Below are 27,041 nucleotides of genomic sequence, written 5' to 3'. Positions count from 1 at the left end.
GAAACAAACGACTGCTTTTAATAGATCGTCACTATTTGTGTTTTGAATGATTGTTTAATGGTCACGCTCACGTAGATATCAATTACATATGTGTTAAATGCATAACCAGGTAGGTCCATAAAAGTATCACTTGTTTTTATTCTATATTGTTTCAGTGAGGATAATAAAGTCTATAAACAAACAGTATGTGAAATAAAGAACAGAGTTGGTAAAACAAAAGAAAGGGTCAAACATGCGGGTCAAATTGAGGTAGGGGTAACTTATAGTTTCAAAGGACACACAAAATATCTAGAATGTAGAGGAGGTCAAAGAGAGTCAGGGATGTCTTTTTGTTACAAGGAAATCAAAGTTAGATTAGCTTAGTCAGGCATTTAGTCACACTAGCGTGAGTCACACACCCGCTGAAATGCGTATCAAAGATCAATGCTGCGAAAACGCTATATCGTTTACTTGGTTTGCAAGCAAAAAAATGTGTCGCAAAACTTCTAAAAGGATTTATGTGAAAATAAACCAGGGCTTTTTAATGAAAGTAACAGTTTCATATACTATGAGAAATTACCAAGATTTTGAGCCATAGATAAAAAACTTTAGCCAAGCCAATCTTGAAAACTAATTTGAAGAACAACTTCTCAAGAAAAAGATCTACAGGGGAGAAGACACCCACCAAGATCCGTGAGCCAATGGATAGGCTATTTCCTGGAAATTTTGCCGGACCTCAAACACTGATCCATTTACATGTGCGGAATTATTTGTACTTTAGCGTGTTATCAAGGCCTAAGAAACAACAAATTTTGGTTGATAGCTGTCTGCTGCACGTTGGTAATCGGTCATTTCTTTTTATTTCAAGTTTTCAAGTTTTCAAGTTTTAATTAATTGTCTTGGGATCTTGAACTAGATTCAGGTAACTCTCATCCTTGTTGTTTACATCCTGTAGATGATTGATGCGCGGCCTAAAAAAATAGCATCTGCTTAGAAAGCCGCTTTAAAAATGAAACGAGAGTGATCGATCCATAACCGATAGAAAAAGAGGTGGGACTGGTAAAAGTGAAATCTTAGCCGCTAAAAAGATGGTATTTTTAGTTTTCTTACATTGCACTTATAAATTATCTGCCGTAATAAAGATGTTCTGAAAATAACCAATCAGGTTTACAATCAAAATTCCTCTGGGAGTTAGTAAGTCAGGAAATGTAAAGTTACATAATTACATAATGATTCAACATATTGAAAAATATTATTTTCCATTTAGTACAACAAGTTATAATCAGAAACACAAAAAATGTCACTATTTCAAGCAAGAGACTGGTGGACAACATGGTGTGGGGGAGCAGATGAAGAATTTGACCAAGGAAGTTTATGTATCGCAAACATTGATAACAACCCAAATGGTTTTGGTGAGTACTTTTATTTAGAAGAATTTACAAGTGCTTGAACTCATTATTGAAACTATAGAACACAATAGTACTTTAGATTGCATTATTATTTTATTTATAACCTTTCATGCTTTGTTTTTGTGGTAATGTGTAACTAAATATGAGCATTTAGGACATTTTAAACATTTTTATCACAAAATTTTTCGGATAATTTGACTATCATATGATGCATACTTTTGTCATTTTCTGTATTTTCTGTATATCTTTCTGTATTTTCTGTATATTTACTGTCTTATTCTATTGTATTCTTATTTTTTTCCAAAATATTCTAGGAATAGAAAAACCTAATAAAATCTAATAAAAACCTTTTGTTTTTCAAATAAATAGACAAAGTAATTGTTGGCTCTCTGAATGGAGTACTCAGGATTTATACCCCACAAGCAGATGGTTTTAAACCTGAACACCTAATGTTGGAAATGCAAATGAACAATCCTATACTACAGCTAAGTGCTGGAAAGTTTGTGCCGTAAGTGCAGCTGAATTATATTATATAATATAATTAGTCAGTCAGGAAGAAAATACTTTTTTATTCTGCTACTGGCAGTTTCATGCCACTTTGGTGACAATCTTCAGGTAACTAAAAATAAAAAATATACTTTACATTATCTATTTTGAAAAAACAATTCAATAGCTTCTTTTTATATGACGTCAATATTTCCGTCAAAAAGTTCAAGATCCAATTTACGAATTTATATAATATTAGAATTGTAGCTTCGATTTTATATAGCTGTACTTACACAACCCTGAGTTTTTTTAGGTCTTGAAATTGATATTAGCAGTCCCGATAATATGAGGTTGAACTTATTTTCCTGTTAAAACTCACTTCTTCACTCCTCTACATTTTCATTTTGCTTTTAGGGCCAGTGAAGCACTTCATTTAGCAGTTTTGCATCCAAGAATGCTATGCGTTTATAGTGTAACAGGTATTTCTTTTTGAAACTGGACTAACTGGCAAATCAGATTACATTGACTTTCTAGATACCAACATCGATAGGTCTTTGTGGGACAAGATATCGAGGGAAAACTTCTAGGAAATCAAATTCTAGATGAAGGCATTTCATTCTTAGTTTTTCTTGTATAATTTCAAACTTCACTTTCAATTTTGAAAGCTTATGAAGGCTTTGACATAAATATTAACATTTTATTTTAGCTGTGTCTGGTTCAGTTGAGCATGGAAATCATTACACAATTGCAATGGTCTATGAACATAAACTTGAACGTTCTGCTTCATCAATGGTCTATGGTGCATTTGGAAATGTGAAAAGTAAGTACCCTGTTCAGTGCTGCAGCTCAAACTTAAATTTGTTTTAATGTAAGTGACCTTTTCCAATTCCTGCCATCGAGAGAATTACTACAGAATCTTTTTTGTCTGTCGACGAACATCCTTCAGTTTGAGATATGAATGAATAGTTTTCGTCTACCAAGCAAGAAATGTTTTTTGAAGATTTCTGTCTAGACTCAAACTTTGCTGCAACACAAACTAATACCCTGCTTCAATTGCATAATATCAACCTTAAACTCCACAAGAGAGGTGGGTTTGAGTTTTGATATGGTTGAATCCCTTCAAATGTCCTATATGAGAGTTTGTCAATACAATGGGTCTTTTGATTTTGCTAAAGTTTGAACTTAGTTCCCTTTATGCTGATTTAATGTCTCAATAGTGTTATAAATATTATGTGAATCTCTTATTTTTTTTGTTTCGTCATAGAAAGTGATTTCATGTGTGTATTATCAATGGATGGTGTTTTATCCTTTTACGAACAAGAAACTTTTTCCTTCAAAGCATATATACCAGACTTTCTGCTTCCTGGGCCCTTACTGTATTTGGGAGTAACTGACTGCTTTGTTATATCAACAGCTGGTAGATTGATCGAATGTTACAAGTAATTTTCTTTCAGTTACATTATTTGTATCAAATAGAAAAGCTATAGAAATATTATACCGTGATCAACTTATTATTAAAACTAGTTAGAGCAAACAAAAAGGTTTTTATATCAATAGTTTTCAAAATAATAAAACAATTATATTTAAATTATAGGTATCGTAATTTGGCTGCATCATCTCAAAACAAAGCCAAAAAGATTATTGTAAGTTTTTAGTTTGAATTATTCACATCATTTTCGACTGGTTCATTAAAAAGAAACCGTAGACAATGTATTATGTTTTGGACAAACACATGATTGAGCTTTGTGTTTATCAAAGAAGTTTGTCCTTTATGGTCTTGCCCCCTATCCCTAAGATCTATGCTATTCCCCTGGCTCCAAAAAGTCTGTCCCCACTCAAGAAAAAAAATTGACAAATTTCGAGGAGCTTACTGTTTTTTCCAAGGGTAGTTTTGAAATTAACAGGATAATGGAAAGGGTTTTGATCTTCTTGATGAATTCTCCTACAGATTTCAGCAAATCAGCTTTTTCGAATTTTAAATTGACATTCAATTGTTGTCCCCCGTTCCCAGACTGAAAATTTTCCATGCCCTCTCCTCTGGCTTCAAAAAATTTCTTTCCTCCCTTTAGCCTAGAAACCTATTCCCCCTGAATCTAGGGGAGACACAATGATTATTAGCTTCTTTTTACCTTCCAGCCTGAATGGACTAAATCAATTGGTGATCATGCTATTTCTCTATCAAGTGTCTATGGTTCAATCTGTGTTTTAGGTAATACACAAATTTTCTTCGGGAAAAAGTTGATACTTTTTTTTTCATTTTGAAACTCCAAAACTTTATAATGGCCTAAATGCATATCACTGGACAAGATTGTTTGACTTTTTAATTCTTTTCTAAAGAAAGCATTCGGTTTTTTTTCAATTAAGTGAGATGAACTTAAAATACAAAGAACAGTTTAAAATATTTAAATTCTTATAGTAAACAAGGTGAGAGTAAAGGTTTGTTATGAAATAACGACTTCATTTTTATCAAGAAAATAATTGTAATTCATCTTATGACTTTGGAAATTTCAGGTGAAAGAACCATTTATTATTTGAGTAATGCTGGTGACGTCATGATGATGAAAAAGCTGGAGTATAACCCAAGTGCATTTCACACATACGAAAATCCAGGTAATTTATAATTTGCCAGCCACAAGGCACAGATCTCATAGATTCATTGAATTTTACATTCTAAAGGAAATACTTTCTAAAATATAGAAACTGATAAAAGTATAAAAATCTACAGTAAACCCTTACTTAAAGGACATTATTTAACGTATTTCCTATCATACCTGCTTACCCTTTTCAAACAAAAGAAAAACAACTTTCTATTCTTTTGTTGCATCGCTTATATCATCATTAATATTCTATGCTCAAAATCCAGGTTAAATTTTATTTGGTCTTTATAACCCAAAGATTCTGCCAATTAGCACTGTAGATTATAATATTCATGATATGCACCACTGCAATGTCTTCTGTTCCACCCAATAGCTGATTGGTTGAAAGTGACGTAAAAGCAGTCAATACGTCACTTTCAATCAATCAGCTATTGGGTGGAACAGAAGACATTGCAATGGTGCATATCATGAATTCTGAAAAATGATTTGCTACTAAAATTCCAAGGCTTCAAAGTTTTTTATCGTTGTTGATTTTCAGTTCTTTCAGACACTCGCATGACGCTTACAGGAACATTCAACAAATCATTACAAATTTACAAAGGAACTCAATTGAGTTGGGCTGCACAGCTACCCCACGTCCCAGTGGCTATCAAAATTGCTAATTTTGAGTAAGATTGAACGTTAAAGAAATACTTCCAAGCTAAACAGAACCTTGTCCCCGTCAATATTCTGGAAAAAGATATTTTACTAGCATTCGGTAGGATTCATGGAAAGAAAAATTTGACACTTGATACTTGCTTAATTTGCTTTTCCGCAGAAATTACTGACTTTTACTTTCTGCAAAGTTTTTTTTACTAATTTACATGTTTTCATTTTCATTTCTTTTCTCAGAGACCTGAAAGGCTTGATTGTTACACTAGATGAGTTTGGTCAGATAAATTGTTCTTTCTTGGGCACAGACCCTTCTCTCTTCACTGCACCGAGTATGGAAAGGCCAGGAAATTTCGAGGTAAGTTTTAAATATTAGCTGATGCTTATGCCTTCTATGACTTCTACAAAACCAAAGTGTTAGTCGATTGAGATATGTGGAGACGTGCTAGATCTGCTATTACTCCATTACTTTTTTTGCTTATCTAAATATCACGTAAATTAAGATTGCTGTCTCATTAAATGTATTTGTCTCAGATCACATAAATTCCTTTTAAGAAGCCTATCATTTCAAATGAGTTTAAAGAGTTTTAAATGAATGCATTTAAATATTTCACTATTTTACCGATGGTGAGAAACATTAGTGTCTTTGGAAAATTATAAACAAATCGACCTCTCAGGGTTTGGAAAAACCAGACCCACCATAAAAGCCCCCAACCTGATTTTTGGAAATTTTTGAAAACATTTAAAAACATTTTGCTCTCTTTTAAAATGGGTTCTTCCATAAAATTTCCATGCAGGGGGGTGGACGAATCTTTTCAAGTGAAAATAAATCTCTTGGAAAAGTGTAGACTCTCACTGGAAAATGGCAAAATTTGTAAAAGAACCCTTGGAAAAATTCTTTTCATGTCTTGAAGTGACGATGGAGGAATTAGAATCAGTTGTTCACCCCCTAGAAATTCAAGAATAACTTTTTAACCCCTGGAAAAATGAAAAACACTTCTTTAGAACCCCTTGAAATTCTTCTCGGATTACCCCCTGGAAATGTTCGTCCACCCCCTGTATGGTTGTAAAAATGAATGGCCCAATAAAGGGGTCATTAACCATATATTTGGTTTGTTCTTGGTTATGTTGGGTCTACTGCAAATATTTCACTGGTATACACAGCTAATCTTACAAAGAACTTTCTCTCTTTTTAGGAACTGGAAAAAGAGTTACGTTATTTGAATGGTGTCATTAGAGATGCAGAATCAGGACAAGGTAATGAATGAACCTGTAATTACTTTTCTTCTTCACCAATAATTATTATAAAGGATTTACATGCTAGCCTTTTAACCGACAATGGTTTTACAAATAAAGTGCGAGCATGAAACTGTACTGTATTAACAATGACTGAGAAGGCTACTCTTTGATCGAACGTGCGTTTAAAATTTTGCAGTGTTTGCAACTATGTTTGAGAGCTCTCATGATCTCCTGTGCATTGAAGTCGATATTTTCCGTGGATAGCCTAGTTATATAGGAATTTTCGACAGTCTTTCGATTGTTTTCACGGCGTTCACTTCCGGCCAGCTCGGCTATCTATGGACTGAATAGACCATTACAAGGAGCAAGGAACTGTGAACTCTGGTTGGTGGCAATGATGTCTTGATGACCACTTGGCATCGCTCCTTAAAAGTAGAAGAAAAAGAAGTCTATAGATTTCACTGATGATTGGTGCCTGAGCACCATGAAACTCTAAGTTTGAAACAAAGGTATTGTGTCAACTCTTTGTTATATGAGGAAAAAGAAGTCAAATCATCCCGTTCTTTCTTTAGTTTGCGAAGTTCGCTTTGTAAATTTCTCACCTTAGCAATTATCTTTTCTCTTATTTCCATTTTAGAAGTTGTAAAAGCAATGGAGCCAGTAGAAGCATTGGAGCTTAAAGTTCAAGTTAATGAAACCTTGGACAGAGTCTCTGTAAGTATCAGAATGGGTGTTTATGGGGGAAATAATGTTGCTAGTAGAGCTAATCCTTGTGAATTCAGCAGAATTAAAAGCATGCTGAAAAATGAATCACTCTTTGAGTAAAGAAAACGAGTTAAGTATATTTAATAAATTTAAGATTGAAAACTTTTCAAGGTCAATTTATTTAACTTTGAAAATAGTATTTATTGAAGCTTACAGCTCCCATTTGATATCATGGATAACTTAGTAGCGAGTTTAGGTTCTGTGTTTTTTTTCTGGTTAATTCTGATTTGTCTAGACCCTGACTGACAGAGACGATGATATTACCGGTACTTTATTTTGCGGGTCACAACTGCGGGTTTTTCCAAATTACTTCAGTCACTCCGCCGTCCTCAGAAGTGGAAATACATAAACTCGCTAGGTGTGTAATACTATGTACCAGAGTGTATCTCACGTTTATCGCTTCGTAGTACACTCTGTGCGCATTGTCTGCTGGATAAGAAAATTCCCGTACGGAGACCTCTGCGATGAAGTATGATTTATAAATAATAGCAACACTTCTCTCATCATCTCTCCTCTCTCACCAACACTCCATCGTAGCGGTCGGTTTGAAAATCTGAAAAATATCAAACGAGAAAAGACAATGACAACAGACCCTCTACGGCAATGAATTTTGAAATTAGCCGTAGATACTGGGTCTTGGTATTGCAATGGTACAATTGATGCACCCTGATTAGCCTTTATAATCCTGATTAATATTTGTTGTTTTTTTTCATTCAGAAATACCCACAAAACATTGAAGACGAAGGTGAAGCGTCTATTCCAGGGTTTCCCTCAATTACAGTAAAGGTAAGCTTTAAGTAATCTTTTACTCAGCTATTCTTATGGCGCGACTGTTATTTAAAGGTACACTTCTACTATTTGATACGCCCCATATTCGATAATATTGAAAGTCACCGTCAAACTTCTCCTAAATGACGCTCTACTATTCGATAGGCTCCCTTATTCGATGAAAGTCCGACTCCCCTTGAAAATCGAATTGAGAATGTCAACTGAAAAAGGCATTTGAGGTCTTACTATTGATTTCAAAATGTTGCTCGGGATCTCAGTGCTTACCACCAAGGAATCTTAAAGATAGATCAAGAGCAGGTAGATTAAGACAAAGATTACCTTCTCTATGGTTGCTGGACAGAAAGCAGGAAGGAATCAACTTTCATTTAGGGATCTTTGGTATGACCCGGCCTGAATTCGAGCCCAAAACCTTGCACACCATAACCGGATGCTTTACCTTCGAGCTACGGCCGTTATCTTCATTATCTTACTTGGATATTTCATCCCTTTCTCATAGATCACACTTCGCTGCACTGGAACTAAAGTTGTAGAGAATGTCACCTTACATTGTGCAGCTAAATTTCCTATCGTGTGCACAGAACCTCATATTTTTATACCTGTAGTTGGTAAGAGAACTGTTTGATTTTGTTCTCTCTTATTTGCTTCCTCTCGACAAAGTGCATTGCCTTTACCAAACGGACACGGTTTTTTCTTGACACCGTTTCGCCTATATACTATTTACAAAATATTCCCCCAGCGATTCTGGGGTACTGTTTTAAAGAAGCAACAATTCTTGCAACATCTACCTCGTGTAAGCCACATGTCTCATTAGATGTCAAAATTATCTCATGTCTCTTGATTTGTGTCTTGATATTTGTGCGTCTTTTTTCTTACTAAAATCTTCCTCTTTCATTGTGTTCAAGCTAACGAAATAACGTCATAGTGCAGCGTCTTCGAATGTTTTCAGTAAATTGAGCCCTTAAAAATCGCAGTTTCTGCACACTTGTTAACTAGACGGTCACAGTCACTTTCAGTCACTTTGAGACTTTTTTATTTGTAACCAGATTTTCGGGGTCAAGTATTCTATCTTTTAACGTCATTTTAAACTTTCGAAGCTTTTACCTTAGGGAAAATCAACTCACCAAGAAACGGAATAAAAAATCCGGGTTTTTAGTGAGATACCCATCACCCGCTTGCTAGGCCAATAGTTTTAGAACGCCATGCAACCCCAATAAGTAGGTGAGCGGTTTTATTGGGAACACTTTTTATTTTACTTTTTAGAATATCAAGGACCAGAAACAACACACGAGGTTTCATTTTATACTACTGGAGATTCGATACCATCCGATTTAGAAATATCTGTTACCGCAAGCTACCTCACTGACGAAGGTAAAAAATAATTACTTTTTGAAATTTCATTTCGGCTTTTTGAAAGAATTGTTTTTCATGATGATAAAGAAAGGAGGCGCGCCTCTTTGCTGACAGAAGCAGAATAATCAAAAGAATTTCGCTAGGCCAATTAGGGAGAAGGTAGTTCTTTATTTTATTTGAAAATTCTGTGTAAGTAAATGGTAGGTGAATTGGTACGTTAAATATTGTCCTTTAAAAACAATACGAATGAATATTGGTCTCTATTCTTGATTAACCCTTGCTGGCGTTACGGAGTCCTATTTTCACGAAAACGATTCAGGGCAAAAATGCCTGATATCGCAGTTTTTCTATTTTTTGTGCCTTTTTTTCGTTACCGTTCCTACTTTTGGGTGACTAATTTGAACCCCGACTTACAAAGTCCTTTGGAATCTCCCGCCCTAATGCTGGCTTACTCTCTTTTAATTATAAATTTTCATTACGGCAGAAGTACCAAGAGTCATACAAGATTTTGCTCAACTTCCAATGTCATTGATAACCAAAGGATGTCCACCTATCAAACAAGCCCATTACAAGGTACGTGTTGCTACACTATGGAAGGGACAAATTGATATTATCCCGTAACAATTATTGTATTACCATAATACTGTATTACACGGATTATATACGACTCCAGTCTACATTGACTTCAGAATTCGAAGAAAATGTTACAAAGCTTTCGTTTGTTTGTTTCATACATAATGTTCCCATACTCCGAAGCCCTTTTCCTTGAAAGTCGGTTATATCATTATCCCCTGGTAGGGTAATTTATATATTGTTTTAAAGCTCTCATGTGATCTGAAATTACAACAGTTTCAACGTCTTAACGTTCTTTCGTCGGCCATGTTCTGATTAAAAAAAACGACCGGTCATTCGAGGAAAATTGTTACTCGAAGCCTTTTTTTTTCTTCTTTTTTTTCAGATAACTATCGATACAAATAAAGATCCTGTCAATTTAGGAGAAATATTCACAGGTATAATTATGTGCAAAAAGCGAACTCCGAGTATAAGTTGTTTCTTTGCTACTGGTGTGCGTTTATTGCAGAAAGTTTCAAAGTGAACGGTAGGGACCATTGAGTTTCAAGCCCGAAGGGCTAGAGGTCAATCTCTAACCTTTCTCAGGCAAGAAAAATCGAAGCCTTAAAATATGCGCCGTATTTTTGATGACGGATTGAATCTAGCAATTCCTTTGTTTTTGAGTGATATATTTTTCAAAATGAAGCGGCAAATTTTAGTTTCAATCTGTCATTTGTGTAAAAACTAGGCGGGTCGCTCAAGGCCGCGCAACTTTGGTAGGATTTGTTGGCTTCAAATCCTACCAAGGAGATTGACCTCTAGCCCTTCGGGCTTGAAACTCAATGGTAGGGACCGTTGATTCGATTTTTGAAAATTCTTTAGTCGGATTTTCTTTACCAAACCCAAATAGTTTTTTGCTACTAGAACCTTGTATACCAAGATACCCTGCTATTCATCGTCTTTTTGTTTGTCTAAATTAGATGCCTCTTAAATAATTACTCTTAGGTGCCTAATAAACGCCCCTCCCCCCATTTGTTAATTTTCCGACGTCAACCGAACCTTTTTAGCCCCCCTCACCCGTTTATTTATTTTTGAAGATATTTTTAACTAGCAAAAGATTTTGCTCTAAGTAGCCTGGTCTACATAATTACCTATTTTTGAGATATTTTGAGGTATTTAGAGTTATAATCCTCTCCGGTAATAATCGTAAATTTACTTTCTTTCTTAGAAATGGTGAAGGATACAGTTATACCAGTTCCAGTGCTTGGCATCGAATACATCGGTGGTCCTGTCGTCTCTATATTATCTTCCAAACAATCAAGTATATAATGTTGTTTTGAGTTTTATCGGCGATCCAAAAAATATCTGCAATCTGATTGGTTAAAAAGAGTACAATATATCGTGTACTTTACATGTAAAAAATATAAATTGCCGAAAAGATGTTGTTGCATTGTAGCGGTAGAAGCAATCTAATGTCACTTTGCTACAAAAGTGCTCTGCGCTTTTTTCCAACACAAAAATTACATTTTTTGGGTCACCGATAATAAAGTTATTAAAGACATTTGCTCGTACAATGTGGAAATATTTCACTCGTTCCGGATTTTCCGTATATTTTTATTTATCGGCGATCCAAAAAATATCTGCAATCTGATTGGTTAAAAAGAGTACAATATATCTTGTATTTTACATGTAAAAATATAAATTGACGAAAAGATGTTGTTGCATTGTAGCGGTAGCAGCAATCTAACGTCACTTTGCTACATAGTGCCCTGCGTTTTTTTTCAACATAAAAAGTGCATTTTTTGGATCACCGATAAACCAGTTATCAGACATATAGCTCGTACAATATGGAAATATTTCACTCGTTCCGGATTTTCCGTATATTTTCCTCGCCTAAAGGCTCGGAAAATATTGTACGGAAAAATCTTGGAACTCGTAAAATATTTCTCATATTGTACTCGCAATTGTCCGATAACTATTACATATTTTTTCCGTATATTTATATATTTTAAAATATTGTACGGAAAAATCTTGGAACTCGTGAAATATTTCTCATATTGTACTCGCAACTTTCCGATAACTATTACATATTTCAAAGGTTGTCTGTATGTAGCAGACGTTATTGTCTGTATTGTAAAATTCTTTCACTTGGCCGGTAAGTTGGCAACGTGTAGGTAATAGAAATCGTCTGGGTTATAGATGTACGTTAGATTAGATTCTTTGCTTACCCAAACATTGTGAAAGTGCCAATAGTCGACCTCATTATGGTCTTATTATATATTCAAAATTGGAGCATTGCTCCAATCTATAAACCTTATTACACGAAAATTACTAGTCATTTTATTAACAGGAATTTAAAAATTTCGGGTTAATAAAATCCCCCTTAATTAAAACCAGCCGTGGTGTCTTTGAAAAAGCAAATAAAATTCGCGTTAATTTTTTGCGTGTTAATTTCAAGGCCGTTGAATACTTGCCTAGTAATATTCGTGTAATGTACAGAAGAAAGAAAGATTCTAAGAAAAATTCATTTTCCACCTCTCTTTAGATCGATATCGGTTACAATCAGATCAGTTCGAAGCAATGTGGTTGGTATTGCACCAATTCTTGAAACGAATGAAAGAACATTTCAAAAATAGTAACGAGGTTTATATCTTTCTTCTTAACGATTAATGTTAAGGGTTTGAACCCATATTTTTCGTGAGGGTTGGTTCTCCCGAATGTAATAGAAGCCCGAAATGCTAAATGCGAATCTCCTAGGTCAGATCTGAAGCCGCTAAATTATACTTAAGTTATGCGGCCTTGAGCTGCCCGCCTAGTTATATAGGTACAAATTCCATATTGAAAGTAAAATTTTTCGCTAGATTTCAACAAATATACCACTCTAAAACAAAGAAACCACTAAATTCAATTTGTCGTCAAAAATATGGCGTTTATTCTAAGGCTTCACTTTTTCTTGCCTGAGAAAGGTCAAATATTCGCTTCCCTTCGGGCTTTTACTTCGTTGGTTCTTTCTGTGTCCCGTACAAAAGGTGACCTCGCTATGTGGCCGATTTGCATGGGGCTCAAACTCACAACCTTCCAGTTAGAAGTTATCTGACATTCCGATATCGGATTGGTGGCCCACGCTAAAGCTCTAAAGGAGCGGACCAATTTCCAATCAGAGAGGAATAATAGTCGGCCTTCGATGTGCCCCATCCCCAGACGGGTTCAACTACCCTTGAACGTAAAGCTAAAAATATTTCGGTTGGACCCGCTAATCCTCAAAAACGAGGGCTGGGTTAACAGACCTCCCGCTGCAAAATGCTTGACGCGGTCTTGCAAAATTCCGCTGCAATCTAAACCTTCCAGATGTTGAAAATTTTTCCGACCTTCAGAGCTTTAGTGTGTGAGATGAAAATTTCTGCATCTGGGTGCCAGATAAAGCTAGGAGGCGAGTGCGCTACCTCTCGGCCATGCCCCCTGCAAATATCGTCTTAATGAATATAAGTTCGCTAAGTAGTGAAAGAGACTGACTGTAAACTATCTGTTTCTCCCTTAAATGGCAGCCTGGAGAATTCAAAAATGATTGGATTTACTCAAATTTAGCACACTTCTTCCTTGAGTAAATTATGAATATCTGTTTTTAGGGAGACTGGTAAAGGCTATTCGTAATTGCAACATATTTGAGGAAATGCTTAAGTTGAGCCTAGTGCATTACATACATTCGAAAGTTCTCTTAATAACAGTTTACATGATTTTTCTTTTTTACAGCGTGGTACACCTTTCAAAGCTAGTTTCCAAGGCCCAGTACCTTTACCAGAGTATTTCGAGCTGATCGATAATCATTTCAACATTCGATTATCGTTGGAAAGTTACAAAAACCTTCTCCAACAACGAGCTCACCAATTTCGAGTGATACAGAAACGCCTTCTGACGAGGTTCAAGGATAAGACACCGTCGCCTTTGCAGCATCTGGATACGATACTGGAAGGCACTTATAAACAGGTAACGATGTTCAATCTCAGGCTTTTCCAGGAAGAAATAAGTAGGAGAGCGACGAATCACTCACGTAACAAAGACAACGCGTGCGAAGCACGTGAACCAATTTTAGCGTGCGCGATTTCGTACAAAACGCCCTTAGATATTTTTCTATAAAATCATAGTATAATTGACGCGCGCAATTTTTCGCTCACCATACGAGATTGACGAGCGTTTTACTAAGCACGAGCGCGATCGCGCACGTGTTATTGAAAAGGATGACTATAGCGAGTTTTTGTATGTGTATTTCTGCGACGGAGACAGTTGTTAACTTTTGATCTGTCTAGATTCTCGATGACTGAGGACTTATACCCTACTATGTCTAAATTTTGTTGATATTTTGAAATTATTTCCGTATCTTGAACAGTTAACAGCATGTTTTTGGTCTCTAGATCTTGGAGATTTCAAATTAGATATAGGTCTGAAAATGATTGATATATTCCCAAGTTGAAAACACTCACAAAGCAATGATTTTTCATCTGATTGAATCCTATGACATTCGTTATTTTTTTAGATTCTTGCGATTGGTGAGGAGAATGAAAACTGTCAGTTGTCATTGGTTCATGCTGGCAGTGCGTTATCGAGTGGCACAAATCTCCTCAATAATCTCATAAAGTAAGTGATTTGGGCTTCATTTAAGGTGGTACGGACATTGTTTTAACGTCTATCTGACGTAAGATGGTCGTTGAAATATTTCTCTTTGTGCCAGCTAGGATAGAAAGAGACTTTTAAGCGGAAAAATTAGGCCAAATCCATTTTGAGTTCAATATCCTGAGATATCATCGTGAATCTTTAGACTAATGAGTTTATCCTTGCTTGGAATTATTACCATAGAATTCCCATTCCTATCGTTTTTGTGTTCTATCCCCGATGCACTGCTATAGACCGATTCTGTGTGACGTCATTTTTATCCAGGATCAGTCATTTACCTAAGAAATGGTGGAACGGTTATGTACAGAATGATCTAGTAACACCTTGATAGCTCAAAGTCTCCAAATATTCCCTGTTTTAACCTGCGTTTTTCGTTTGTTTTTGTTTCGTGGGTGAAATTTATGTCAGTTAGGAACAGACAGCTTGCTTGAGGTTTGCTTGAAGATAGTGCCTAACTGGGTTTTGCCGAATCAGTCTATACCTGACGAAATTCTCCTCTGGGTGACTGAGACAAGGTTGTTTTGTTTCCAAATGTTTTCAGTAAATATGATATACTACAGTAAAAATCGAGCAAAATTCAATTATTTTTCTTGCAAAAGTCTTTCATCCTGAACGCTTAATTAACAAGGCTAAATTTCGTGACAAAACACTACAAAACAAGGTCAGCGATATATTTTCAGTACCCAGAAGAAAATAAACTTTCCAGGGGAAACTAGAGGTGCTCTTCTCTGAAAGCTTATACAATCGCTGAACGCCTTCACAAACTATATAAGAACATAAAGCTTTGATTGCCAAAATGTTAAGAACAAGTTAAGGGCATTTTAAGGCTTTGTCGACTCTAAAACACCCAATTTCTTAGGAGAAAGGACAAAAATGCTAAAAAATGGTCAAAATAAGAACATTTAAGAACATTTTCAGGCTTAAAACTCAAAAAGTTAAGAACATCCGAAGGCTTCAAATATTTTGGATATTCTTATAAAAAAAGAACGTTTTATGCTGTATTTGTAAGGTGGACCTTATAGAGTTCTTTCTCATCTGGGAAAAGAAGTTGGTTTGTTAATCTCAAAAAGAAATTATTTGTTGGGATGAAAATCTTTTTAGTAGCTTTTTCTAACATAGTTTGAGTTAAAAAATTGGCTTAAGAGATGCCTCATGTGTTAAGAATTTTATCTATATATATTTTATTGCCTTAGCACCTTGATAAATAACATTGAACCTCTCCTAGCAACTTGCTAAGAAACTGTGCAGCACCTAACCACAAATTTGTTAATCGTCATAAACTGATCCACATAATTAGCATAATTATCTTCATTCTCGCATATATTATTGTCTAACAAAAACACTTGGATAGTGATGGAGTGCTGTATGACAAATATGGTCAATGAATGAAGTAATTATATCAACAATTAACTCTATTGTCTGGTAGATGGAATAAGCTTGATAGGGTTTTTCTTTGTTTGGATTTATTTAATGGCGGTTGTTTGACGTTTAGTAGGTCTATTTTATCTGTTAGAAACCATTTTTTATAAGAACCTTCCATGGCTAAAAGATTTCTAAAAGCCTCTTACAGTTGACGCAGGTCAAACCTTAGATTTTACTTGTTGTCTCTTACAGAAAAAATCTGTTCATTGGGGGTGGAGGATATGTTATTTTCTCAATGAATTACCCTTAGACATTTTATTTTTCACCCCATGGACATAGGTTATACCCCCTGGACAATGTAATGTTTAGGACATTTTTGGGACCCCTGGACAATTCATTCTCCATCCCCCATAAACGGATTTTTTCTGGAAGAGCCCAATTCACGTCCCGTCTCAAAAGTACATTTTACTTTTCGAATTGAATCAGTTCGGTTTGTATAGTCCCTCAAAGGATCTCTCGAGTTTGTTTTCCTACTATCTATTGAAAATTAAAGATTAGATAATCAAAAAACTTTGGCACATCACGGGTATACCAAGTTGGGTTAGGAATCTTACATTTCATTCTATTTATCATGGCTAGAAAATGTTTTTTTCAAAGTTCTTAAAGAAAAAAAAAATTATCGTAGTTATACACCTTATAAAAAAAGTGGCGGGAAATTATCTTAATTCTCTAATCTATTGGTGTTGTCGTGCTTTTTCCAATTTTATAATACTATAAATACGTAATTTAATTACTCGCCATTATTTGCAGTAATCATCTTGCTGCTCAGGGTATTGTATTGTAATTCGAGTCCAAAGTGCAAAGGGGAGTGGCATTTTTTTGTCTAGAGGCTACACGTTGTATAAGGAAAAACAATGTTTTGTTAACACAGCGTTGTTTTGATTTGGCTTGCAGTAAACATTAGACGAACAATTCGCTTAAACCTCTATTATGCCTTATTGTGTGATAAGAATATTTTGACACTCATTTCATCAGAGTAAAAAAGATTGCATGAAAAGTTTACTGTTTCTTAAAACCATTTCTTTGTTTTCTCTTCTGTGCGTGCAAAAGAAACACAATCTCCCAAAACATTACTCAATTCTAGTATCAAAAATTACGCTATAAAAATTTGTCCTCAAACGTGATCAAATTGTGATTAGTACATGGGCGTGTTTTGCTGATCTTAATCTACCATCTCTTTGGTAACAAATTATTAGACCAAACCTTTCTTTACTAAGGGTGTTAACATATTTCTATCATAATCAACCCACCTATGTCATTATTACTGACTCAAATTTCTTTGATTCTCATAGTAATACTCATTCTGCGTTCGGGACCCCTCTTCCGAAAAAACTTACTATTTCCTGAAAATAAAATCCCATAGAGTTAAAAGCGCTTGATGTAGCCATTTGTACATAAACATTACATAAACACAACACCATAAAATTCTCAATCTTTGAAGAGTTGTCATTCAATAAACATTCTGTTTTATCTGTGAATTTTCTGTAGCCTGGAGGATTTGCCAGTTAATTCTTCCAAAGTCGATGGGAGATTTGAGGGTTATCCATAAAAAACTAGACTATGACAATGTTCGAAGGCTCATTTTTATAAGAACGCGATATAACATTGATCGTTTTTTACCCTGTCATTTTCCTCGTTTCTGGCTGACTCGCTGTTCATTATCATAGTATCCCACCCACCTAGAGGCTGTTTCATGGGAGGCTTCTTGTTTTTTTTGTGGTAGCAAAATACAAAATGTTCTATGTTATTACGTTCTTATAAAAATGAACCTTCGAACATTGACATTGTCTAGTTTAGTTAACCCTCAAAACCCCATCGACTTTGGAAGAATTAACTGGTAAATCCTCAAGGCTACAAAATAATGTTTAGGTTAGGCTGTAACTTTGATCTAGCTGTCCCATTCAATAAAATTTGCAATACAAAATGTTTGCAAAACAGCAATTTGCAAACATTTTTATCTGGGGATTTCGGCTCGGTATATACCTCAATATGATTATACGCGTTAGGCTATGATAAAAAAGTGTATTTCAAAATATTGGATCTTATAATTTTACTTTTTTCAGGCTGAATACAGGAATGGGTGATGAAGATTTCAAAGTTTTAGAAGCTTCCTTATCTCCAGTTGTCACTGATGGCTTAGAGCAGGTACTATTCATCTTTCATTTGAAACTTTATCATACTTGTTTATATAGTTGTTCATTTTTAGATGTACATTTTCGCAGTATTTACAAAGGATTCGAAAAGGGCCTTGTTTGAAGGTTTTTGAGTATATAATTTGAGTATATAATTTGGTTAATTGATTGGAAAGGAGCATATTTTTAGACCTAAATTGTCTAAATCTAAGTTGTACAAAATTGAAAAATCTGATATTTGCATGTTTCCGAAAGTATCTGCCCACACAATTTTCCCATTCAATTCCCTACGTGCTATTCCATTTTACCTAGAGAGCGTTTTTACCATGTCGTTTAGATTGAAACTCTTAATCCTTTCAATTCATTAATGTTTGTCTCTTTTGGTCAATTAGTTTATTTCTTTTCCTGACCACTGTAAAAAAAAGTGATTGACTATTTCTACGGTTAACACAGCGACCACTAACTTATTTGACTAAGACCAACGCGATTACCTTTTTTTTTAATTTTGAATACGGATTATCAGTTACCCAGAGGAACACTCTCTTTACGTAAGCAAATGGCCAACGTCAAGCTGAGCGCTCAGTCTACTCTTACTTAGGTATATTAAATCTAGGTCACAGTGGTATCTTTTAGAGTATTGTGGACACCAAACAGTAGCAGGTTGGCATTCTTTTTCCAGGGTCTTTAGAGGGAAATCCAAAATTCCGTAGATTTTTCTTTTTAGATGTAAAATTAATATTATATCAATAAAGAAAATCGTGTTTTTTTGGAAAAAGCTTGTTCGCTAATAAGTTACTCAAATTTTCTTAGTTGAAATTATTTTTGTTTTCAGGGCTGGGAAGAAACAGTGAATAGTAATATATCTTACCTCCTCCGAACGTGTCTTGCAAAGTCCACGAAAGAACAAAATAGTGAGTATTTATTCCGTACTTTACGTCAACTCATTTGCACCCTCATGTCCAAAACTTTCGAAGCCTTTGAATGTTTTAACATTTTTGAGTTTTAAACCTAAAAATGTTCTTAACATGTTCTTATTTTGTGCGATGTCTTAAAAATTTATTGCTTTAAACCTTCAAATGTTTTTAGCTTGTTCTTGGTCGACGATGCCTTATGTTCTCGGTATAGTTTGTTCTTCTAAACAAAACGTGCACCGAGTGACTCTTAATTGGGCTTTTCCAAAAAAATTGAATATGGGGGGTGGAGGATATAACAATTTTCATTGATTTACCCCCCGGACAAAGTGACTTTTGGTTCTCCGGAAAAGCATCAGTTGACCCCCGGACAACCCAAATTACACCCGGACAGAGCAAATTTACCCCCCGGACAAGGTAAATTTTACTGATTTTTCGCTACCCTTCGGGCAATATATCCTCCACCTCCCATGTACGGACATTTTCTGGAAAAGCCTATTATGATTGGTGGATTGGTTTGAATAAGCATCCCAATACTAATCATGTGACCTGATAAATTTCTATATTACATGGCAGACTAGAACCATGCTGTCATCAGCTTGAAATTAAACCAGGAATGATAGATTTATGACATAAGACCTCCTCGTGATTTCAAAGAGGTCAGCACGATTCACAGCCACATGGCTAAGGTCACGACTCTATCACGCTAATCAGAAATTCTACTCGTTAAAAGTTCATTGAATAATATATAGATAAAGCTTAAATCTCAAAAATCTGTTCATCAAGGTCAGCGAAAAATTCACGATATCCTTACGATGCTCGATTTCTCGAATAAAAATTGTAGTATGCCCGATTGGTGTAACTATCGTGCAAACTTTGAACAAAACACCAAATTTTGACCAAATATGCCTTTACCCCATGAATTGTTGCCCAGAAAAGTTTTAACTATAGCCCTTATTTTTAAGTCAAATTTTCACGATTGTTTTATGTTCTTATAAAAGACGTGTACCTTTCTCATTTGCAGATGTTTTACCAACCCTTACAATGGGTACAGACACCATGAAACTAAAAAAGAACATTGGGGCTATGGTTGAACGACTCAATAAAGGTGCAAAATTGACACTCAAAAATAATGGTGAGTTTTCATTTATTTTCCGAAAAACCTGTCTTGAATATCCAACTTTATTATCTGCAGTCAACTTGCTTAAATCAAATTTTCAGTGAAAGCAAGTGCCCACTAGACATCTTTGAGGAGGAAGTTTCTGAAAGGTTTCGATTAGACTATTAGAAATGAAAATATTTTTTCCCGCTTGTTACAGTATGTGGCCCCCAAAACGGCGATCAAATTTGAAGTTTCTCTCAAATCTAGAGGAAAAGAGATTTTACAAAAAATTTTGCTGCATGAAAACCTTTAACATCTCTACTTTATTTCCTGGAAGTTCTTTTTCAAAATTTTCAATTTCAATAATATTTTCCAATCGCTTAAAGATAGGTAGCTTTTTTCTAATGGCCCCCAAAACGGAGGTTTGAAATTTTAGCGATTTCTCGAGATATCTTTAAGATATGAATACAAAATTTTGACCATAGTTTTGAAATATGATTTAGAGGGTTTTGGGCATAAATTTATTTGATAAAATTTTTACAGTATATCCCTGGTTGTCAAAATGCAGGTTTGGGGCCCCCAAAACGGAGGTGTAGTTAAAATCAAATTATTAAGCCCAGTGGTAATAGGGGGAAAAACTATGAACATATTTGTGTTTTCCCTTAAATTTACGATCCGATGGATGTAAAATTTATGATTTTTATGAAATATTTCAAGATTTTCGATATTGCAAAGTCCAAACTGAAAATTTAGAAATTTTCAAAATGACAATTTTGATTTAACAACGTCTTAATCAATTTTTTGAAAACAAATCTCTTTTGAAAATAGTTCCATTTATGTATGGAATAAGCTGTGAAAATTTTAGAAAAAAAGCTTAACTGAAACTGAAAATATTAAGCTATAAAGATATTTTTCTCCTATATTTTGCAAAAAAATGACAGAATTTGCCGTTTTTGCTGATTCAACGAAAAATCTTATATATAATGTTAATTTTTTGTTATAAACTATTAACTCAAGGTGGTAGGAGTAGAATTCCAAGATTTTTTGCTTTTTCTCATATTTAGAATTTTCGGTTTTGTCAATGCTGATTCTAGGGGGGGGGCGTACGAGGTTTTGAATTACCGCCATCCCGGCCATTTTTTTGAAAATTACCGTTATCCCGTCCAAAATTTACGAAAATACCGGTCCCGCTGTTTTTCCCATAAAATTACAAAGACTAGAAGTCAAAATTTCGGCAAAATGGAATAGAATGTGTATGAGGTAGATCATTATTTTCGTATTTTGTTTCGATTGAAAAAATTTACAGAGATAAACTACATTTCTAAAGAAAAAAATGTACAGGGTGTCCCAGAAAAAAGTCCGGACGTTTGATTATGTCAAGGTGGAAATGTTTAGAATAGAAAGACTTTTTTATGTTAATGTAGTACTAAAACTTTGGTGGGTCCTTTTTTCAATGTGAATCATTATTCATTGAGTTATGTCATTTTAAAGTTAAAGCACGCTTTTGAAAATGTTCAAAAATGTTCAAAAATAGCACAGTTTCACGAAAGGAGTTTCGAGTTTATCTTGATTACTCTACCAAACCTTTTTGCTGGATAAAGGTTAAAACTACAATCTAGCCCTTCGGGCTATGATAAATTATTGAATAAAAACACCCAAGGAACAAGAACAAGCGTTCAAAATTTGAAGACTCCAGCCTGCCCCAAAGTTTCGGGACAAGCTGGAGTTTTTACAAGCTCTTATTTGATTTGGTTGGTCGTTAACCAGTAATAAAACAATTTTGTTACTTTTTCTAAAGAACGCGTCATCTCTATCACTTCAAATGACCAATTAGTGAAGTATCTTGTAAAAACTCCAGCTCATCCCAAAGTTTCGAGGTGACAGACAGATACACATACACAGACAGACATATTAGTTCAACGTTACGAACCCAACGTTCTCTTCCCTGTATTAAAAAGCCTCAAAAAGGGGTTGGTCTAAAAAACAAGGTTGCCAATTGGGCTAGGTTGTGGGGTACCTAAATATTCTACAGACCAGAATAGAAATACCGAAAATGAATGTATAGAACCGCATTTTACTGACCAGGGAGGATGAATCTGATTGATACTTAGATTGATCATGTATGATTCCAAAGATAAACAAAGATATAAATCACCACGTGTTAATGCACGAGGAGTAAGAAATAGAGCTTCATTAAAATAGAGCTATTTCAAAAGACTTTTTGTACCTATTATAAGCTGCCATATTTAAAAATTTTGAAAGGAATTAATTGTTTGAAACATCTAAACATGATTTAAATTAAACAATAGATTCAATAATAAAGGATTGTTACGATATGACAAGATTAGAGATCATATGGCCTAAAGGCGATTCCAAAGCTATTATCATTGAATTACAGCTTCACGGAAATAACAATTAAAAACATAAATAAATCTAAATCTAAAATATTAAAAACTGTTTTGTATACATTTTTTATTCGGGTCTGCAAAGTTTCAAACGAAGCCAAGAAGGAAGACAAAATGGCGCCAGGTCTCTTGAGAAGTAACAAAATTCAGTACCTTTGGAAAAAAGGCTATTGTGGCTGAAGTTCGAAAGGAATCATAAATTTTATTACATGGAATCATTAACAAGATGTTGTAATAGTTATTTCCACATGAAAACAGGTTTCAGATTTCAAAAGTTTAGGCAAAAAGAGGTACCCCACAACCTAGCCCAATTGGCTATCCCATTGGCTACCCTGCTTTTTAGACCAACCCCTCAAAAAGCCTCAAAATAAACCCATTTCTTATTTTTTTTGGGAGTTTTTCGCGTTTTTTTTTTACCTTTTTGCTGACTCGTGTGACAAGCTTTTTCTATAGTCCGAAAATTTTATGTACCGTCTATGTATGACTTTTACCGAAATACCGTTGTTTTTTATTAGAATTACCTCATCCCGGACGAAAAATCAGGTGTTTTACCGTCACCGTGGCTCTTGCAAAATACCGTTTCCCGAATACTTTTTATCGTTTTTACCGCTTCCCGGCCCTAAATTAGACCTTATCCCAAGTACCGCCAGATCGTACGCCCCCCACATTCTAGGGCTCCAAAATACTGGTTGACCTTCAAGATGCTATATCTTTTACCCAGCCTCTAAAGTCACAGATGTATTTGCATTTTCTGAACGGCATTAGGTGTAGCAAGTTTCCTAAACCCCGTTTTCATAACTTATTTTCAATATCCAAGGAGCTAGAGTGAGTTATATGCAATTTTTATCTAATTTTGGTGCTAAAATATTTCCTTTAGACGCAAATATGTTATTTTGAATCTGTCTCAAACCAGCAAAAACATGCTCATTTTTAAGTATAACCATCATTCTTTCAAAATAAACAAAAATCGTTTAATTCTGATAAATCTACAAGTCAGAATCTTCATTTCAATGAAAACCTCCGTTTTGGGGGCCGTCTCCGTTTTGGGGGCCATATACTGTAGTGACAATTCTTTCCTTGTATGCCACAGACTTCGACTTATATTTTTAGTAAGTTCAAAGTTCAACAAGCTTTAAATGCATTGTCTTGCTTTTTTGTCAAAACGTGTATATCAGTTATGTTGTATGAAAATACAGGACGAATTGTGATCTGACACTTTTAAAAGACCTCTACTCCATCGTTGATTTTTAGCAGTAAAGTTTTTGGAGTATCAAGTTTCCAAAGTTCATATGTTTTAACCTGACTGACGTCACTCTGCATGTAAAACCGACTAGTTGCAAATCCCTTTTGTTGTAATAAGGAAATGGGTGTGCCCTTATCTACATCTCAGATTTCTGTTTATGTTTGCAATGTTTTTTTATGGAGTAATACAAAGATTTCTATTATTTCCATCCATAGTCAATAGCAGACTTCGTGTAATAAATGTGTAATATCATGATATCATGTTACATTCAAAATATGCAATGTCGATAGTTTTGTCATCGCCCAATACTGTATGTATCTGAAACTTGCTCAATAAGGAAATGCATAGATTTTTTAAAAGAAAGTAGCCGCTAGAATGTCAAGCAGTACGATCAGAAAGTTTCTGGGAGAAAGGTTCTCGTAAGCCATCGAGTTTTTTATGTAATGTCACAACAAAACGTTTTCGAAATTTTGTAGATTTCGTAGATTTTATAGGAAAAACTAGCCTTAAAAAGAAAGTAGCCGCTAGAATATCAAGGGGTACAATCAGAAAGTTTCTGGGAGAAAGGTTCTCGTAAGCCATCGAGTTTTTTATGTAATGTCACAACAAAACGTTTTCGAAATTTTGTAGATTTCGTAGATTTTATAGAAAACTAGCCTTAAAAAGAAAGTAGCCGCTAGAATATCAAGGGGTACAATCAGAAAGTTTCTGGGAGAAAGGTTCTCGTAAGCCATCGAGTTTTTTATGTAATGTCACAACAAAACGTTTTCGAAATTTTGTAGATTTCGTAGATTTTATAGAAAACTAGCCTTAAAAAGAAAGTAGCCGCTAGAATATCAAGGGGTACAATCAGAAAGTTTCTGGGAGAAAGGTTCTTGTAATAAGCCATCGAGTTTTTTATGTAACGTCACAACAAAACGTTTTCGAAATTTCAACATTCTTTTAGAGAAAATAAGACTCGTTTTGCTCCAAAAATCCTTTAAAAATAGTTCGACGAAACCATACTACTACACAATAAAATCTCCATAACTCAAACACGGAAATTTCGAGTGATGGAGATTGTGATAATTGTAATGATTGTAATGCATTGTTAACTGAAGGGACCATAATCTTGTTAAAGAGACATTCGAGTTATAAAGGTTTGAGTTAAAGTCCACTGTAGTATGAGGGTGTGGTCATAAGACGTTCTTTCAAAGATTTTACCTATTTTATTTTATCAGACGTTATTATTTATTATCATTTATCATAACCATAAAAAGGTCTTATCACTTATCAGTTTTAAATTTGTATAATTCCAAAAAGATGACAATTTTGACGTCACTTTGTAATATGATGAATGATAGATAGCTTTGATCATAGACTTTCATTGCTTACCGCACAGCTCTTATGTAATAATGATACATTTTACAGACTGGTAAACCTGAGTACTAATATTTCTGACCTAAAGTTATTGGAAAAAAATTGGCTTAAATTTCTCCAAGTAAGAAAAAAATTAGATTTCACTCCCATTTTTGAACTGTAAACGATAGAATTTGAAATCCTTGAAAGCAAAAAGCTTTCCATCCCCATGTCATTATCGTTCCTTCCACCCCTCCTTTTTTTTATCTCCACTGACCAAAAATTTTTCACTTGCTTATTGAGACATAAGTCTTGACACGTTTTTTTACATGAGAACACTCACAATTTTTTGAAGTCTTCAGACTTTTTAATTTTTTGAGCTTTAAGTCTTAAAATGTTCTTAAATTCACCTTTTTTGGGGTATTTTGTGAAATTTCCTATGAAACTGGGTGTTTTAGAGTCCATAGAGCCTTAAAATGTTTTAACTTGTGCTTAATTTAGCATTTGAAGCTTTATATGTCCTTTCATAGTTTGTCCTTGAACTTTGATATTTCAAAAATAGAAGTTGTGTTTTCCCCCGTTTTGTTGCTCATAAAAATATATTAAAACTTCTGACTTTACCCACAGGCTGTCTTTTTTGGAATGACAATATCGTTTTTATACTTCCTCTCACCACGAAAATGTGATAATCTTGTCCGTCAAAACTCTTTGTGGAAACGATTAACCTTGCTCATCTTATTGGGCCGACATTTTAATGAAACAATAAACTAGGGAGCTTACTAAACCCGGCCCGACGTTATTATTGTAATAACACTGATTCGCTAAGCTCATTTAATATCGTCATCTTGACTTGATTAATCAGATTATTGTGTCTTTGATTTATTACATATGTCACTGAATTGGATGCTATTTATAAGAACTGGGCGAAGCAATACTAAGCTCTCCTATTATTGTCTGTTTTTCAATATAAAACTCTTAAGCTTTAAAGAGAATGATACATTGGAGTATTTCGTGCTGAACTTAAATTACGCAATACAGGAATACTTAGTATAAAACGACAAAAGAAAATCTTTATTATGAGAAAGTACACGCGGATAGATCTATAGTTTTTTACCAAAGCTTATCTAGAGAAAGAGTTAAGAAAGTAAAAAAAAATTCAAATAAAGTGCTTACTCTTGTCTCCCGAATAGACGTCCCCCCCGCTAATTGTTAAATGAAAAAAAAAATCCATCCCCCCCCCCGTTTATTAAGACCCCCTGCTAATTAAATTCGAATAATTTAATATTTTATTACAGTGTAGATAGGCCTTAAACTTGTTAAAATCTTCCTTTTTGTTAGTATTGGTTCTTATTTTACGTGTTCATTTGTTAAAGTTTCATTTTTTTGTTCAAATTGATATCATTTATTCCATCCCCCCCCCTGTTTATTAGAATTTTGAAAGCTTTCCTACCCCTGCTTATTCGGACCCCCCCCCCGGTCTATTCGGGAGACAAGAGTATTCATAAAGGTACCTGAGAAAAGTTTAGTTTTAAAAACAAAGTTATGTTAAACCCTCCAAATGGTACTTCAATTTCACACTATTTACCAACATTTTTTCATCAGACTCGTTTTCAGACGAAACGTTGGCAGACCGTCTGACGGATGAAACTAGCGGCAAAATCCGACAAGCTGTAGACGCCATCGCTGAGGAAACTTCGCAAGCTTGATTTACGGTGATCGTTATGAATATTGTTTGCAATCAATAGTGGAATCGGATCAGCCATTAAAAAAACTCCTTCCATGCCCATGACATGAAAAAGGTTTGGAGCATCAAAATTGGTTCGATATCATAGAACTGTTTAACTAAGCATGCTTTTCACATTTACACCAGGAGTGATGCACGTTCACTTTCACAATACTGTATGGAAAAAAAACTACTAAATTTTTACTATCTGAAGACTAGAAAAAAAACTACTATTTTTTAGAAGCTTACTTTGGTTATGAGCTACATTACTATCAATCGA

General features: G+C 34.7%; 1 protein-coding gene across 1 annotated transcript; it reads left to right on the top strand.

The window, feature by feature from the left end:
- The first annotated feature begins 1,247 nt into the window (after positions 1-1,247).
- Positions 1,248-27,041, top strand: LOC136803595 (protein PTHB1-like). Its single transcript, XM_067060320.1, has 25 exons — positions 1,248-1,391; positions 1,758-1,896; positions 2,289-2,353; positions 2,581-2,694; positions 3,139-3,313; positions 3,469-3,517; positions 4,011-4,083; positions 4,386-4,484; positions 5,010-5,139; positions 5,363-5,480; positions 6,319-6,379; positions 6,999-7,075; positions 7,844-7,912; positions 8,412-8,520; positions 9,176-9,283; positions 9,750-9,838; positions 10,224-10,275; positions 11,046-11,138; positions 12,363-12,460; positions 13,568-13,801; positions 14,349-14,449; positions 17,971-18,052; positions 18,872-18,950; positions 19,975-20,085; positions 26,641-27,041. Exons 1-25 carry the CDS (start codon positions 1,277-1,279, stop codon positions 26,742-26,744), a joined length of 2,544 nt encoding a protein of 847 aa, XP_066916421.1. The 5' UTR covers positions 1,248-1,276; the 3' UTR covers positions 26,745-27,041.

Source organism: Clytia hemisphaerica, unplaced genomic scaffold, assembly GCF_902728285.1.
Source record: "Clytia hemisphaerica strain Z4C2 unplaced genomic scaffold, Clytia hemisphaerica genome assembly, whole genome shotgun sequence".
Taxonomy (NCBI): domain Eukaryota; kingdom Metazoa; phylum Cnidaria; class Hydrozoa; order Leptothecata; family Clytiidae; genus Clytia; species Clytia hemisphaerica.
This window is presented reverse-complemented; position numbering and strand designations above follow the sequence as displayed.

Excerpts from the sequence above, each read along its gene's own strand:
- LOC136803595 (XM_067060320.1), top strand. The coding sequence starts at position 1,277 with ATGTCACTATTTCAAGCAAGAGACTGGTGGACAACATGGTGTGGGGGA. Across the intron at positions 9,839-10,223 it reads TCAAACAAGCCCATTACAAG|ATAACTATCGATACAAATAA; the intron begins GTACGTGTTGCT and ends CTTTTTTTTCAG. Across the intron at positions 11,139-12,362 it reads ATTATCTTCCAAACAATCAA|ATCGATATCGGTTACAATCA; the intron begins GTATATAATGTT and ends ACCTCTCTTTAG.